Source organism: Eschrichtius robustus, chromosome 4, assembly GCF_028021215.1.
Source record: "Eschrichtius robustus isolate mEscRob2 chromosome 4, mEscRob2.pri, whole genome shotgun sequence".
Classification (NCBI taxonomy): domain Eukaryota; kingdom Metazoa; phylum Chordata; class Mammalia; order Artiodactyla; family Eschrichtiidae; genus Eschrichtius; species Eschrichtius robustus.
The window spans coordinates 150,179,487-150,195,556 of NC_090827.1; the positions used below are offsets into that span (position 1 = coordinate 150,179,487).

A 16,070-nucleotide genomic window follows, 5' to 3' on the forward strand; every position below is an offset into this window, starting at 1 on the left:
TAGGGTTCCTGACAGAGACACTGACGCTGGAGTGCCGAGCAGAGGCCACCTTCCAGAGACCATAATGACAAGGAAGGCTCAAGACCAAGGCAGATGACACAGAAACAATCTAAGGTGCAGCAGACACGCTCCCGATTTCTGAACTGTTTACTCTTTCTACGGAGTCGAAGGAAAAGGGCGCTCTGGTCAATCCGGGCTGCGGGGTCGGGACTCTTTTCTCCACCAAGTCCGCAGCAACCCCGCAACCCCAGCTAAGGCAGCCCTAGCCGCACTCGGCGGCGCCCGGCGTCAGGAGGCCGCGGCGTGGTTGCCTAGGAAACGCCCCCGTGCCTCCGCAGGGCTCCCCGGGCCTTGTAGTCCGCCGGCCGCCTCTCTTAGACCGGCCGCGCGGGGAGAGACTACAACTCCCAGGAGGCAGCGCGGCGGGGCCTTGGGGCGGGGCGGGGCCTGGTGGGCGGGGCCGGGCTAGGGCCTTTTCCCTCCCGCAGCTCTCGGGGTCTCCGCGTCCGGAGGAGGAAGATGGCGTCGCGGGTGGTTCGAACCGGGCTGCGCGAGCTCCGGCCGCCGCCGCTACTACTACTGCTGCTGCTGCTCCTCGGGCCGTGGCCGGCGGCGGGCCACGGCGGCAAGTACTCGCGGGAGAAGAATGAGCCCGAGCCTTCCTCGAAGCGCGAGCCCGGGGGGGAGTTCCGCATGGAGAAGCTGAACCAGCTGTGGGAGAAGGCCCAGCGGGTGAGCGGCGGCCGGGCCCCTCTACCTCGGGGGTCCGCGGGGCCGGAGCTTTCTCTAGTTTCGGGGGTCCGCGGTGCAGGGGCTTCCTTTAATACTGGGATCAGCGGAGCCCGGACCGGGGTCTCTTCTAATCCTGGGGTCCCCGGGGCCCGGATCTCCTCTAACTTTGGGGGTCTACGGGGCCGGGGCCTTTGAGCCTTTAACAGCCTCAGACCCGCCCGCAGATGTAGGTGTGGGTACCCCTTGCCTTGCGCCTCCGGGAAGAGGGACCCTGGCCTGGTGATGACAGGCGAGGGCTGGGGAGGCCTCGGTGCCTGGGCAGAAGGGCTGCCCCGCCAGTTTGAACTGGCAGCTTTGCAGCTGAGGCCGAGTTCCCCCCGCTGCAGGCAGACCCAGGTCTCCTGCCTTGCAGGTTTTTGCCTTTTCTCCTACATTGTATTTCTCTGTATGGAGAAACAAGAAAAACAGGGGATACTGAGCATGAAGCAAGCCCAAGGACAGCAGAAATCCTAGAAGCAAGCCAGTTCTTGTGAAATCGGCTGAGGGGAGATGGTGAGGTGAGAGGAGAACACCTGAAACTTAAGACGCTAGTGAACTAAATCCGACCGACTCTTCTCATTTTAGAGAAGAAAGCAACTAAGCCCAGAGGGCAAAGGGCGCCTCCAAGGTCACTCCGCCTGGGGGTAGAATTGGGACTACAGCTTGCTGCTTGGGGTGTGACCTGGACCAGCGGCCTCCTCGTTAACATAACGGCCCCTCCTTTGTTAGGTGGGGTTTGTTTTTAGTGAAATGGCCATTTACAAACCCCCCCCAACCCTGTGGGCCTCAGCGTCTTCTTTAGATCCAGTCTTCCAGTTTTAAGCATTCCTGAGTCCATGAGAAGGAGAGTAAAACAAAGTAAGGACTAAGTTTTGGAAGAGAGGAGAAACCGGCGGGAAAGAAAGGCGGGGGGAGGGGCAAAGGCTGGGGAAGGGATGTGGCAGGGAGATTGCAGGGCAGGCAGGGGCGGGTGGATGCCCCCAGGCCCAGCGCTGTTCCCAGGCCAGTGGCCCTGAGGATTCTGCCGGGGGCCCAGCTGTCAGGGCCCACTGTGTGTGTGCAGCCTGCCCGGGTGAGAGAGAGCACTCTGGGCTGGAGAAGCAGGGGGGGCTTCCTGGAGGAAGGGGATCTTGTGTCCAGGAACCTGCATCGAGCCCTTCTGCTTGCAGGGCTGTCCTGGTCAGCCCCGCCTTGTCCGTCCAGATGCTGCTTTGCATCTGCCAGCCTGGGCAGCCTCTTCACACCTCCTGGCTGTCACCTGCCCTCGAGTTGCACCCGCCTGAACCCGCCACCCCCCCATGCTCAGTCTGCTGTTGACCTGGGCAGCCTCAGGTCACATCTGTCCGAGAGAGTCTGACTTGGTTCTCCAGGAACCCCAACGCTGCCCCAGGCTTGGACGGACAGGCCTTGAACTGGATGACCTTTCTGGGCCCCTTGGCCCTGAATTCTACAATTGCACGTACAAGTCTCTTCTGAACGAAATGTGCAGACCTTCCAGGGCGGAGTCCATGCCTGGTGGCATTTTCCGGGTCCCTCCTCACATCGGACGCCTCGCGCGGGTAGGCAGACCCACGGAATACAAGCTGGCCTGTCCCGGGCCCTCTAGGCTGAGAAGCTTCAAGGGCGGCGGCGGAGCTGGTCCCGGGAGGCGAGCTGTGCAGTCCTCAAGCCGGGCCGGGCCGGGGTGGGCACTCGCGCTGCTCAGGGCCGGTGCCCAGGGCGGTGAGGGGCGCCCGGCACACCTGTGCCAGGGTTCTCAGCCTTGGACACGTGCTCTCTGAAAACATCAAGTGTTTCTTTGTTTTCTAAATATGAAACAATTTCATAGTATGTCACGCCTAGGGTGTACCCAGGGTGAGGGAGAGGAGTCTGATGAAGGCGCCCGCCTCGCCCTCTCTTTCCAGCCCACCTTCTACGGGGGTGGGGGGCAAGTCCCGCCTTGGCCCACAGATGCCATGGTAGGGGGCCTCCCCATCCTGAGACCAGTTCAGGGAACTACTGGTGTTGCTTCATCACAGCCCAGCATCTCCAGTCTTGACTTGCTGTGAAATTGTGCAGTTCCTCTTGATCCAAGCGCTTTAGAAGAGCTGTGGGCCAGACGGCAGGCACAGGGTTACTTCCAGAGCTTCATGGGTCTTGTGACCTCTCCTGGGGTGTTGCAAGGCTCCTGAGCAGGGAGCGGCCGGAGCCGTCCTTGGAGCTCTGGGGGGTGGGTGAAGCCATGGGAAGTCGTCCCGAGGGGTGCCCCTGTGGAGATGTCTGGATGGCGTCTCCCTCCCGGGGTTGCCGTGCGCGTGCACGCGCGTGTGCGTGTGTCTGTCTGTCTGTCTGTGTGTGAATTATGTCTCAACCCCGCTGTCCCTGTGTGCGGCCTTGTTCTCTGCACCCAGGCACCACATCCTCTGCTCCGGGGAGGACTCAGGGAGGGCCGGCCGAGCGACCAGGAGTCACCTGTACACCCGGCACTCCTGTCCCTACAGCAGCTCAGAGGCAGGCAGGGCTGTGTTCTGGCCTCGGGGCTGCTTCGCGGACTTAGGGACGCTGTGAGCAAGGGGGCTTTCAGCTCAGAGTGCAGAGCTGTGGCTGGAGGCCGAGGCTTGCGTGGACGCTGGTTCCCAGGGACTTGTTTCGGTTTTTTTGTTTTGTTTTGGTTTGGTTTTTTACCATTTTTTTGAGGTATGGTTGACCTCCAAAAAGCTGTACGTATTTAATGAGTTTGGAGGTTAAGTGTACATCCCTGAAACCAGCACCGCCATCTGTGCCGTAAACACACCCACACCTGTCACCTCCCATAGTATCCTCCCGCCCTCTAGTTTGTGTGTGTGTGTGTGTGTGTGTGTGTGTGTGTGTGTGTGTGTGAGAGAGATAAGAACTTAAGGTAAGATCTACCCTCTTGGCGAATTTTTAAATAATAAGTACGCTATGTAAATAGCGGACAGTGTTGCGCTGTGCACTGAGCCTCGGGACTTACGCTGCATAACTGACTTTGTGCCCTTTGACCCGCACCTTCCACCCCCTCTTGGCTGTTGTGAATAGTGCTGCAGTGAGCATGGGACCACAGATCTTTCTTCAAGGTCCTGATTTCAGTTCCTTCAGATAAATACCCAGACGTGGGATTGCTGGATCACAGTGTATTGATCGTTCCCGTCTTCATTTTTGAGGCACCTCCGTACTGTTCTCCACAGTGACGGCACCAGTTTGCATTCCTACCAGCAGTGCACGAGGGTTCCCTTTTCTTCCCATCCTCACCAACAGTTGTTGTTTTCTGTTTGTTTCCCATAGTAACCATCCTAATGGGTGTGAGGCGGTACCTCATTGGGGTTGGATTTGCATTTCCCCGATGATTCGTGACGTGGAGCATTTCCATGTACCTGTTGGCCATTTGTATGTTGTGTTTGGAGCAATATTTATTCAAGGTCTTCACCTGTTTTTTAAAAAATCAGGTCATTACTTCTATTCAACGTAGTAGTGGAAGTTCTAGTCAGAACAGCTAGGGAAGAAAAAAGAAATGACAGTCATCCAAATCAGAAAGGAAGAGGTAAAAGTATCTGTTTGCAGATGACGTGATCTTATATGCAGAAAATCCTAAAGACTTCACGAAATAACTTAGATCTAGTTAACAAAGTCACCGCGGTTACAGGATACGGAATCAACATATACAAGCCTCGGTTGCATTTCTGTACACCAGCATCAAACGCTCTGAAAAGGAAATTAATGAAACAATCCCATTTACGGTAGCAGCAGAAAGGATAAAGTACCCAGTGACATTTCGCTGTGTGTCCTGGGCCAGTTCTTAACCTCCCTGGGCCTCAGTTTACCCGAGCAGCCTGCAGGGTGATTGTGAAAGTTGCAGAGGCAGAGGAGAAGGTGCTGGGCTCGTGAGGCCCCGGGCTGAGAGCAGCTCCGTGGAGGGCGCTGTGCTCACCCTGAGCCTTGGGCCGAGGGCGTCCAGGATGCGGGCCTGGCCCGCCGCTGAGAGCGGATTCCTCCTGCCCAGCTGCTTGTCTCATGGGTTTAGGTGATTTACTCCGCTTTAATATTTGACAGAGCCTGCTTTGCATTTGGTGTCTATTAACCGGTTCTTTTCACGGGAGCCATTAACATTTAACTTCAAGTTAAGGAGGTTAGGAGGGTCCGGAGAGTGGCCTTTTTTGCCTGGGCTCCGTGCCTGCCGTTGGGGGCACCACTGTCGCCCGGGGCGCCTCCAGCCTGAGCCCGCGGGCCTCCACGTTTCAGAGGAAGGCTGGCACCAGATCACGGCTCACCCTTGTGAGACGCAGAGCCTCGGACGCTGCTGGGCACCAGTCTGCAGCTCGGGGCTCCGGCCCGGACGTTGGCGCCTGGGGAGGTGGACAGCCAGGAAAGCGTGCAGGGGTCAGGTCCCAGCGCCCTCGCCCACTGTCCTGTCATCTGCGGGGAGCGCCTGCCTGGGGTGGCACGGCCATCCGGGGAGCCGATGCGCCCAAGGGCTACCTGGGGGGAGCCCCGCACTCGCAGCCTCCCCAGGGCCCCGGCTGGGAAGGTGAGGCGTCCTGCGACAGGAGCCCCTGGGCCACCAGCACCTGCACACTCAGGCCGCTGGTGGCGGGCGGCTCCCTGGGGACTTGGGATCTGACGAGGCTGGAGAGCGGCCTCGGGGTGTAAGGGCTGGTGGTCTTCACGCTGCGGGCAGAGGTCCCTTTGAGGTTCTCGTGCGGGAGCACATGCAGGATTTTGGCCACCTGGGACCCTGGCTCCGCCTCCCCGTCTCTGGCGTCTGCCCTCCGAGGTCAGTGTCTCCCGGGCTGTCGCTGGTCATCGTTCAGCTGGGGATCACGTGTCCTCTTTTCTCCCGCAGCTTGATCTTCCTCCTTTGAAGTTGTCCGAGCTCCATGCTGATCTGAAGATACAAGAACGGGACGAGTTCAAGTGGAAGAAATTGAAGGCTGAAGGCCTGGATGAAGATGGAGAGAAAGAGGCAAAGCTTGCCCGCAGTCTCAACGGTATGTCTCTTCTCAGTCCAAGGGCAGCGGTCACCCAGGCTCGGGCCCCAGCTTCTTACTCTGACTTGGTTTGTGGGCAAGACGAGAGTCGGGGCTGTCCTCGTGAGCCTGGCCCTGGCAAGGTGACCCTCAGCCGCGGGCAGGCACAGCTGCCAGGCTGTCCCGTGCGGGCTCTTGGCACGTGGGAGGGAGGGCCAGGGCGAGGACGTCTGGCCGCGTTAGCACACAAGCAACCAGGGCTGCTTGGTCCAGGGAGGCACCTGGGATGGCCAGATGCCCACGGTCACCTGGACGAGGAAGCGGGGCTGTTCCCAGGGTCTGGCCACGTCAAGAGCACGGCCCTCGCCGGTCCGAGCCTTGTGGCCCCTGTGGCCCACCCTGCATCTAGGGCTCCCGGTGCGTCCAGGTGGCCCGGGGCTGGGAGATGGAGGAGGGTGGGGGGCAGGGAGAGGCGGCCGGAGGTCAGCTCCCTCCCCGTGATGCCCGCGCCGCAGGGTGGACACCAGGAACACTCACTCATCACAGCTCACTCTCAAGGCTTCCAGTGGGCTGAGCTTCTGGGCAGGGTGAGTTCTGAGGCACAGGCAGTGTAGACAGGGAAGTGAAGCCCCAGGAGGCGAGGTCAGGCTGAGCAGGGCGCTCCCTGGGCTGGCTCAGCTGAGGGTGGGCCCCGGGGCGAGGAGCTGGGTGTGGAGGTTGCGCAGGTGGGCCGCGGGGCCCCCGTGGGGACCACTCGTGTCCAGCGCTTGTCAGAGGAGGTGCTGGGGGTCAGGGGTCAGGTGGGCCACTGCTCGGATGAGGACCTCAGGGATCGAGCACAGGGGAAAGGGAAGCCCGGATCCAGAGGGGCCCGCATGTGGCCTGGAGGAGACAGTGGGGACTGTCTGCAGACGGGAGGAAGGACGCCGTTCCTTCAGAGCAGGGCGGGCGGGGCGGGAGGAGATGCTGGGAGGGGCGTCCTCCAGGGCAGACCCAGCAGCCCGCCCCCGCTGAGGAGCCCTGCTTCCGGGTCCACGAGGCACCCGCCGCGTCGTGTTGGTGATGATGGTGCTGAGACGCAGGCCCCCGGGCGGCGCTGTGTCGTGGCACTACTGACAGACGACACCTGGTCGCCGCCCCACGGTGACCGGCCAGCAGCAGGCTGGAGCCAGTGTTCCCCTCCTGGCTACCGCTGTTAACTTTTCACCGGAAGCTGCCGACGCTGAGGTTTCTCCTTGTAGAAAATCTTTTCTGCAAATAAAAACATGACTTGGGCCATACAAGAGCTTCCCCTGGCCACCGCCCCGTCCATTCGGTGGACTGTCGTCCTCTCCCGCCCTCGCTGGAGTTCGCCCCACGACAGGAACGGGCTGCGGGTTTTGGTTTTGCAAGCCTGTGAAGCTGGTCCTACAGGCTGTGCCGGGGATGCTGAGTCCATCCTGCCGCGCCGCGCTCTCCACCGCGGGTCGGGGGACGGAGGGGTCGGCCGGAAGCGTGCGGCGGGAGCCCCGAGGCCGCCAGTGTGGGCTGGGGGGGGTTGGCGGAGCGGGACCCCGGGTTTGTTCACGCTCCTTCGCTGGGTCCTGAGTGGGCAGGAGAGCTGGGCGGGTGGAGGAAGGGGCGGCCCCCAGACCACGGCCTCGACCCCCTCCCGCACTCTCCTAGTCATCCTGGCCAAGTACGGTCTGGACGGGAGGAAGGACGCCCGGGCTGTGAGCAGCAACTTGATCAGCCACGGCCCCGCCGACCACAGCCTGGAGGACCCCCGGCTGGAGAAGCTGTGGCACAAGGTACCCTCGGCGCTGCCATCCGCCTTGGAGGCGTCGGGCCTTGGCTTTTGGTTTCCTGCCCCCCGCGTCCCCTAGCGAAGGGGGGTAAAGGCCGAGACCTGGGCCTGAGCACTCCACCCAGGAGCAAGGGTCCTGCCTGGCCTGCGGGAGTGATCCACAGGGGCACCCGCGTAACTAACCCCAGGTGGGCATGGCTGGCAGGGTGCACCCCGAGGTGTGGACAGGTGAGCACGGCCCACGGGGGTGTTCACTGGAGGTGGCTTTCCTTCCAGGCGAAGACCTCTGGGAAGTTCTCCAGTGAAGAACTGGACAAGCTGTGGCGGGAGCTCCAGCATCACAAGGAGAAGGTCCAGGAGTACAACGTCCTGCTGGAGACCCTGAGCAGGACCGAAGGTGCTCCCCGCAAGCGGCCCTGGCTCCAGAGTGTTCCAGAACAGAGCTGCTGGGGGGCTGGGGGCAGTGCCATGCTGTCAAGCCTCCCAGCTTTCCGAGCAGGAATCTCAGCGTTTAGGAGCCCGTCGGGGTGCCTACGCACGTCTGTGGGCGTGGGTTCAGACGAAACTGTTGTGCGGTGCCACAGGCCACCGCTCCTGTCACCACCGGCGTGACTTCAGGGGGACTTGTGGGGGGCTCGGGACCCGCCCCGAGAGAGGCAGCGGGGCTGGGGCTGCGGCGCTCCACGACATCTAGACGGAGCTCCGCGGGCGGCCCAGGGCCGGCCCTCATGGCCTCCTGCCTCTGGCTCCGCAGAAATCCATGAAAACGTCATCAGCCCCGTGGACGTGAGCCGCGCCAAGGAGGACGCGCTGCAGGTGGGCCACGCCGAGCTGAAGGACAAGCTGCGGGACATCAGCCAGGGCTTCGACCGCCTGCGGAGGGTCAGCCTCCAGGGCTACGGCGACCAGGCCGGTGAGCCCACGCCCCGCTGCCCGGCACCCGGGTGACGGCCGCGGAGCCCCTCCAGCCCCTCCGCCCCCAGGGCCACACCTGGGCTGCTCGCTCTCTCCTGGAAGGTGCACGCACCTTTATTTCTAGCCCCACAGCGTCCTTTGACCCTCACGGTGGCCCGCGGCCCCGCGCGCTGGGATGGCTGCTCTGCTCCCGTGCAGACGGCTCGCTGCTCGGGGGCCGAGGCCGGAGCTCCTCGCTGGGTGCCGCCCCCCGGAGGATGGCCCAGGCCTGTGCGCGCGTCTCCTGCGGGAGCCCGCGGCTCAAGCCTGGTGCGGGCTTGCAGGAAGTCGGCCAGGCGCTCTTGTACCGTCTTCTGTCACCCATCCGTTCCTTCTCCGGCCTGTTTCCCGAGCACTGGCCATGTGGTGGGTGCTGCTCTCGACACGGGGGTGCAGCGGGGACGCGAGGTGGGCTCCCTGCCCCTCCCCATGGCCCGGGTGCCCCGGGGCACGACTCTGCCCTGCTGGGCTCGCTCGCCCGCCATGGTGAGGGGACCAGACTGCCGTGTGGACCCGCTGTGCTGATCTGCTGAAATGCCAGGGAGCAGGGACCCCAAGGGCCTGGCCGTGCAGAGGAGCCGGGCAGCTGATGCTGTGCCTCGGCCCCTCCCCTCCCGGGTCTGCATCCAGCCGGCCCCTGCTGCTGGCCTGCCAAGTCCCTCCAGCAGTGCCCCAGGGCCCCGGGCAGTGGGAAGGGTCTGCCGCTGGGGAGGTGGGACAGCTGGTGAGATGACCGCCGGGCAGGCCGCCGTGGGAGGGAGGCGGGTGACAAGCCCACACCCTCGCCCCGTGCTCGCAGGAGGGGTGGCTGAAGTCACAGGGTCCCTTCCATTTGGTTTACTTTGCTTCAGAGCTACAGGGGCAGGCAGTGCCTGAGCCTCAGCCTGGAGCTGCGGGTAGGGGTACCCACAGTCTGAACCGCACCCCCCCCAACGTTCCACCTGCTGGCTCGCGCAAGTGCTCCCGTGCCCCAGGCAGCAGCGGCTCGACCAGGGGCTGGGAGGGCATCGCCGAGGCCCCCTCAGCGGGTCCCGGGATCCGCAGACCGAACGTGCATGGAAGGAGTGCTTGGTCTGCTTCCAGAGGGCGCTTGTGCACAAGCACCGTGCACTGTGCAGGCGGCCTGTGTGGCCCCGGGCGTCCCGGGCTGCCGCCGTGCAGGTCTCCGAGCCTGCCTTTGCTCCTTCGCAGGGTTTGAGGAGCCTCGGGTGCTGGACCTGTGGGACATGGCCCAGTCGGCCAACTTCACCGAGAAGGAGCTGGAGGCCTTTCGGGTAGGGACGGCCTCGGCCACGGGGTCTGGCGGCATCTCTCCCAGTGGACTCTCTGATAATGTGGGGAAGGTCCTCTTCTTTAGTCCTAGCAGATCAGCGTTTTCACGGGAACATTCTCTCTCCTTGCCCTCTGTGTCCCTCCGCCGCCCTGGTTGGCAACCCGTGTGGGACAAAGCTGGCCTCCAGTGAACAGACAAGTGTGGCTTCAGGGCATCTGCTCAGTTTTGGGTGCACTGGGCGTGAGGCCGGGGCTTGTGGGACGAGCGAATTGAGAGGGATTTGGAGGAGGAGCCAGTAGGACCCTGCGGGGCCGCGGTGCTGGGCCCGGAGGGAGGAAGGGTCTTTGGGTCACCTGGGCATTGCCTCCAGGTGGGTTCTGCTGTGGCAAAGCTGCCACAGGTCAGGGGGTCAGGGATCAAGGAAGGGCACAGGCCCGTGGGTGTGAAGCCTCCGTCTCCTTGGATAGGAGTGCAGGGAGAGGGGAGCCTGCCCGGGGCCTGGGGAGTTAAGATCGCTGACATGTTCAGGAGGTGTCTTGACATGGGCCTGGAGGCACCCCTGCGGGGCGCTGGAGGGGTGTAGGGGTCGGGCCTGGAGGCCCACCTGCGCTGGGGTGGGGGGAGCCTGGAGGCCTGGGGAACAGAGAGGACGGGGGACAGTGCAGTGGTGCCCAGGGCTCAAGCGCCACATGTCAGGCTGGATATGGGGTCAGGGCCAGAGGGAACCAAATGCCTGGCAGGTGCCATTCATTTAGAGGGTGAGGGGTCAGTGGGAGTGGGGAGGGAGCGTATAGGGTTGCAACCCTTGGCCCCTGAAGGCCGTCAGGTTCTCGTGGGTCCCTTTAGAGAGAAGGGCTGCTCACCTGATTCCCATGTGTGCTGCTTCATGATCGCGTGGCAGCCGGGAGGGCGGAGCCTGCCGTCCCGCTCAGCCCCCGGAGCTGTCCCAGGCGGGCTGCACGGGGAATGGGCGCAGGGTGTGCAGTCTTCAGGGCGGGGGAGCCCCGGCCCCAAGCGTGCAGCCACCTGCCCTGGGTGTTCTCCTGAAGCAGCCGTGAAGTTCCATCACGGACCCTAGGGTGGTAGTAAGAGCACGTTGGGGTAATTCAGTTGTTTAAACATTATCCTAGGAAGAGCTTAAGCACTTTGAAGCCAAAATTGAAAAGCACAACCACTACCAGAAGCAGCTGGAAATTTCCCATCAGAAACTGAAACACGTGGAGAGCTTTGGGGACCAGGAGCACGTGAGCCGGAACAAGGAACGGTACGCCATGTTGGAGGAGAAGACCAAGGAGCTGGGCTACAAGGTGGGTGTGCGGCCGCCAGCCAGGCCTCCGCGGGAGCGGGCACATGACAGTTCCGTCAGCGCCAGCGCGCCGGCCTCCAGGCCCCCCGGCCTCCCCTCCCTGGGCCTCGGCTCCCCCTCTGCAGAGGGGAGGGGGCTGTCTCGCCCTCGCGGAGCTCGGTGGGGGCAGCGGCCACGCAGTGGTCAGCTGCAGGGGGCGGGACAGGGACTGCCCAGGCCTTCCCACCCCCACCTGCCTCTGGGTCTGTTTAGGGCCGCGCTCTGAACCAGGCGAGCAGTGAAGAGGTGTGCACGCGCGAGGCGGGCGGGCGGGCGGACAGCCGGGGCTGGAGCCGGGCTCTTCCAGCCGCACCACTGGCATCCTGGCCCCCAAAATATGTGGCCTGTCACTGGTTCTGAAGGTCCTGCGCTCCTGCGAGCTGCCCACGTGGCTTTGGAGGCTCCTGAGTGGACACGGGAGCCAGCGGTTTCCCAAGCGTTCGGCCTGGGGCGCGAGGAGACCATACTCGGCTCCGGAGCAGCGGCAGGGGTCCCGTGCGGGGCGCTCCTCACATGCGGCTCAGTGGGGCTTGCAAATACCCCAAATGGGGGCGCTGGCTCCATTATGGGGTGACGTGTGAACCCCAGACAGTGCTCAGGTGTGCAGGACATCAAGACTGAAGCACCCCTCGCTGGGAGACACCTGACTTAGCGGTGCCGCTGCCCGCCCTCCCCTGGTCATTCATGGTGAACCCACAAATCCAGGCACTAAGACGTGAGGGCCTATCTGCAGCAGAGCCTCTGGTTTAGGTTAAGTGAGAAAAGGAGGGGTGGGCGGTGTGGACCCTCCGCAGAGCCAGCAGCACGAGCATGGTACGTCGCCACAGATGCCCAGGAAACTCAAAACGGAGGAGCTGGGCCCTGGAGGGAGCCTCCTTTGTGCCTTTTGCACAGGGATGTGTTATCTATTCAAAAATAAACGAAACTTAAAAAGTGAAAGAAGACCAAAGTACCAAGAAGGAAGGGAGTGTGTGGATTCTTTCCTGTGTTTGGCAGAGCCGAGCAGGGGGAAGTCAGGCACCCCTCGTGGGGCGTCCACCTGCAGGTGACACCGTGACGGACTCTGCAGCGGGGATGAAGAGGGAGCCAGTGCTCCTGGCCCGACCGTGGAGAAGGGACTCTTGACGTGCTGTGAGCACCGGGGCTGCCAGAGGAGACCTCCCCAGGTCCCCGCCCGGCCCAGGCTCCTGCGCAGAAGGCCGGCAGCACCAGCCTGCGGGGCTCTTGTGAACTAGGAACAGAGAGCAGAGCCCAGGCCCTTGGACTGCTGCGGCGGCAGCGCCCACCATCATGTGACGAGGACAAGCTGGCAGGAGCCGCGGACGAGTCGGGGTCTTCATTTGCTGCTTTTGAAATGACGTGGTACCGTAGGCAGCCCGCCACGACACACAGGCCCCCCGCAGCCCACGGGGTCACGCCCGGAGCATGAAGCCCTGGTGACCGGAGGGGACCACGGTGCTGGGCCTTGTAGGACGTCTCCTCTGTGAGCCCCGTGCATGTGCTGCCGACAGGAGCCTCGCCTCAGACCTAGAGGCATGCAGACTGAAAGTGAGCGGGTGGAAAAAGGTATTGCACGCAAATGGAAATCAAAGCTGGGACAGCAGTACTCACCAGACAAAATAGACTTGAAAACAAAGACTGTAACAGGAGACAAAGGTAGACATTACATAATGGGTTCAATCCAAGAAGAAGACGTAACAATTGTTTAAATGCACCCAACATAGGAGCAACTAAACACATAAAGCAAATATGAACAGACATAAAGGGAGAAATTGATGGTAACAGTAATAGTGGGGGACTTTACCACCCCCCTTACATCAATGGACAGATCATCCAGATAGAAAATCAGTAAGGAAACACAGGCCTTAAGCAACGCATTAGACCAGATGAATGCTATAGATTGAGCATGCCATCCAAAAGCAGAATACACATCCTTCTCAAGTGCATACAGAACATTCTCCAGGACAGATCACATGCTGGGCCACAGAACAAGTCTCAGTAAATTTAAGAAAATCATATCAAGCATCTTTTCCAAACACAACAGCTTGAGACTAGAAATAAACTACAAGAAAAAAAAAACTCCAAAAACCACAAACACATAGAGGCTAAACAGTATGCTACTAAACAATCAGTGGGTTGCTGAAGAAATGAAGGAAGAAATTTAAAAATACCTGAAGACAAGCAAAAAGACAACTTTCCCAAACCTAGAGGACACAGCAAAAAAAGAGGGAAGTTTATTGCAATGCAGATCTACCTCAAGAAGTAAGAATCTCAAATAAACAGCCTAACCTTACAGTTGAATTAGAAAAAGAACAGACAAAACCCAAAGTTAGTAGAAGGAAAGGAATCAGGAAGATCAGAACAGAAATAAAGACTAAAAAAAAGAAAGAAAAATAGAAAAGATCAATGAAACTAAGAGCTGGTTCTTTGGAAAGATAAACAAACTGATAAACGTTTATCCAGACTCATCAAGAAGCAAACGAGAAAGGGCCCAAATCAATGAAAGCAGAAATGAGGATGAGGGGGGTGGAGAGCGGAAGCAGCGCTGTTCGTCGCTCTTCTGCTTCTAGCCGTTCATAATGTTCCTTGCGGGCTGTTTGCGGTTAGTGAGCTGCCTTTATGATTTATTTATGATCCGTTCTAGATGGGTGGGTACTTGGACAGCAGGATCACCGAGCTGAGGAGTTCTCAGCGACAGGCTGCGTATCTTGGGTCATGAGCAGATCTGCTAACTGGTTCACCTGTGCTGTTCCTGCAGGTAAAGAAGCATCTGCAGGACCTGTCCAGCCGTATCTCCAGGGCTCGCCACAATGAGCTCTGAGGCCCCGGAGCCTGGCCGGCGGCTGCTGAAGATGGGCCTGGGTGCTCAGGGGTGGCTTGTCACCAGCAGAACCTCAGGGAAGGCGCGATGGGGACTGGCCACGAGGGGCCTGAGTGGGAAGGATAGTGCCGCGGGCCGGGAGGAGGAGCTCCATGATCCCGCCCCGCCCACCCCCGGCTGGCGGCCCGTGCCCTCAACACAGCCAGCCGTCACCTCGGTTGAGAACGCAATTCCCAGCTGCCCGTGGAGTGGTGGTTCCCTATGCTACAAGGTCACAGTTTGCATCAAAATCTTAAAAATCTGCCACTGGAAATACTATGTACAGAAGTCTTTACAAATATATTGCAGTATTTAATTAAACCTTGAGGTCATTGAGGCGTCACTGGGTCCCATCTCACTGTGTCTGCTGGGCCAGGGGACTTCAGTCTCAGGTGAGGTGAGCGGCTCCAGGCCACTGTGCCAGCTCCAAGGCCCCTCTTCCGCCCCCAGCCCCACCCCCCAATCTCTGTGGCATGAGATGGAGGAGGGGCTGGTGGGCTGGGCTGGGCCCTCCCTGGTCTAGCGCTTTAGTTACGCGGTAGAGACGGCAGGGCAGAGGGGGTGGTGTCCTGGCCTCTGACCTGAGCCTCCCGTGCCTGCAGGTCAGGGTTGGGAAGAGCCTGACAGCCCATGGGGCTCCATGTCCAGCGAGAGGACCCAGGTCAGGGTCGGGTCCACAGCACGCGTGGTTCCAAGAGGATCCACCGGGCGCTGTGTTCCCGTCTTGGCCACGTCTGATCTCAGCTTCAGCACTGGGGCCCGCCAAGTGCAGATACCCGTTAGCTGTTCTTACAAGAAAAGCCAAGGGTAACGCGCCAGGCCTATGTCAGGGCACCGTGAACACGAGTGGGGAGGTGGCCCCATGACAGGCGGCTTGGGTGCAGCCTTGTTCCTTCGTGGGCCGCTTGGCCCGGCGCCAGGCCTGTCCAACACAGGAGGTGGCCCTACCCTGGGCCTTCATGTCATGTCTGCCACTGGCCCGACCGGGTCCCTCACAGCCCTGGCCAGGCTTCGGGCCGGGCCGGGGCGACTGCACTGAGACACCTGTCGGGCCCAAGGGAGGACTCAGTGCGGGGCTTTCAGGCTGCTCCTGGGAGCTCAGAGCTCTCAGCCACATGCTCGGGCACTGGGTCCCGCATGTGCACGCACGGCCCAGCCCTCAGGCTCACGCTTGGGGGTGGTGCAAAGTTGGCCCAGGACGTGGAGGCGAACAGGGGGTGACCGTCGACTCGGTTTACCCTCGGAGGAGCCGACAGCCTAGAGGCAACTCCTGGCTTCAGACGTGTGCAAGGGAAATGGAGGGGCCTTTACTGTGGTTTGTCGTCGCTCTGGCCCCGGAGGAGATGGGTGAGGCAGAAACCCCCCAATTCAAGGGCAGTGGCTGCATTGTTTGATCGTAGCTTCTAAACGATCACTTCGAAGTAAAGGGGTGTTCGTGTGAGGGCACAGACATATGCCTGAGGCTCAGTGAGCTCTCACACAAGTGCTGGGGCCCCACCCCTGCCCAAGAAGTGCAGGGCCCCGGCCTCCCCAGGACCCCCTTCCCCAGCACTCCTCCTTCCTAGAGCTAACCACTTGTGCATGTTTCTAAATCTGTATATTGGAACCTAATCCCCAAGGTGATGGTACCAGGAGATGGGGCCTTTGGGAGGTGATTAGGTCATGAGATTGGAGTCCTCATGAAGAGGATCAGTGCCCTTATAAGAGAGACCCCAGGACTTCCTCACCCCCTTCCACTGTGAGGACACAGCAAGAACCAGGAAGCTGGCCCTACCAGATACCAAGTCTCCACAGCATGATCCTGGACTTCTGTGAAAGTAAACGTATGCTGTTTAAGCCCCCAGTCTATGGTTTCCTGTTACAGTGGTCCAGGTGGACTAAGAAACCACTCTCTTTTAGTAAGGTTGGATTTCCCTGTTCAAACTTCATAAACATGCAGTTATAGTGGGGGGATGTGTCTGTGTCTGTCGGTGTGTCTGTTTTGTGTGTGTGTGTGTATGTTGTCTGGCTTCCAGTAGATGTGCTGGTGAGGTTCAACAATGTCTAGCAGAAATTTGTTCCTTTTCGTTGCTACGTAGTATTCCGTTATGGGGGTGTATCACACTTTGTTTTTACTCCAT

General features: G+C 60.6%; 1 protein-coding gene across 1 annotated transcript; it reads left to right on the forward strand.

Annotated features, from left to right (window-relative positions):
* Positions 1-468: 468 nt before the first annotated feature.
* Positions 469-14,271, forward strand: LRPAP1 (LDL receptor related protein associated protein 1). The gene is made up of 8 exons (XM_068543503.1): positions 469-732; positions 5,609-5,753; positions 7,398-7,522; positions 7,795-7,915; positions 8,273-8,431; positions 9,664-9,746; positions 10,876-11,052; positions 13,849-14,271. The coding sequence occupies exons 1-8, from the start codon at positions 520-522 to the stop codon at positions 13,909-13,911; spliced, it is 1,086 nt and encodes a 361-aa protein (XP_068399604.1). The 5' UTR covers positions 469-519; the 3' UTR covers positions 13,912-14,271.
* The last annotated feature ends 1,799 nt before the right edge of the window (positions 14,272-16,070 follow it).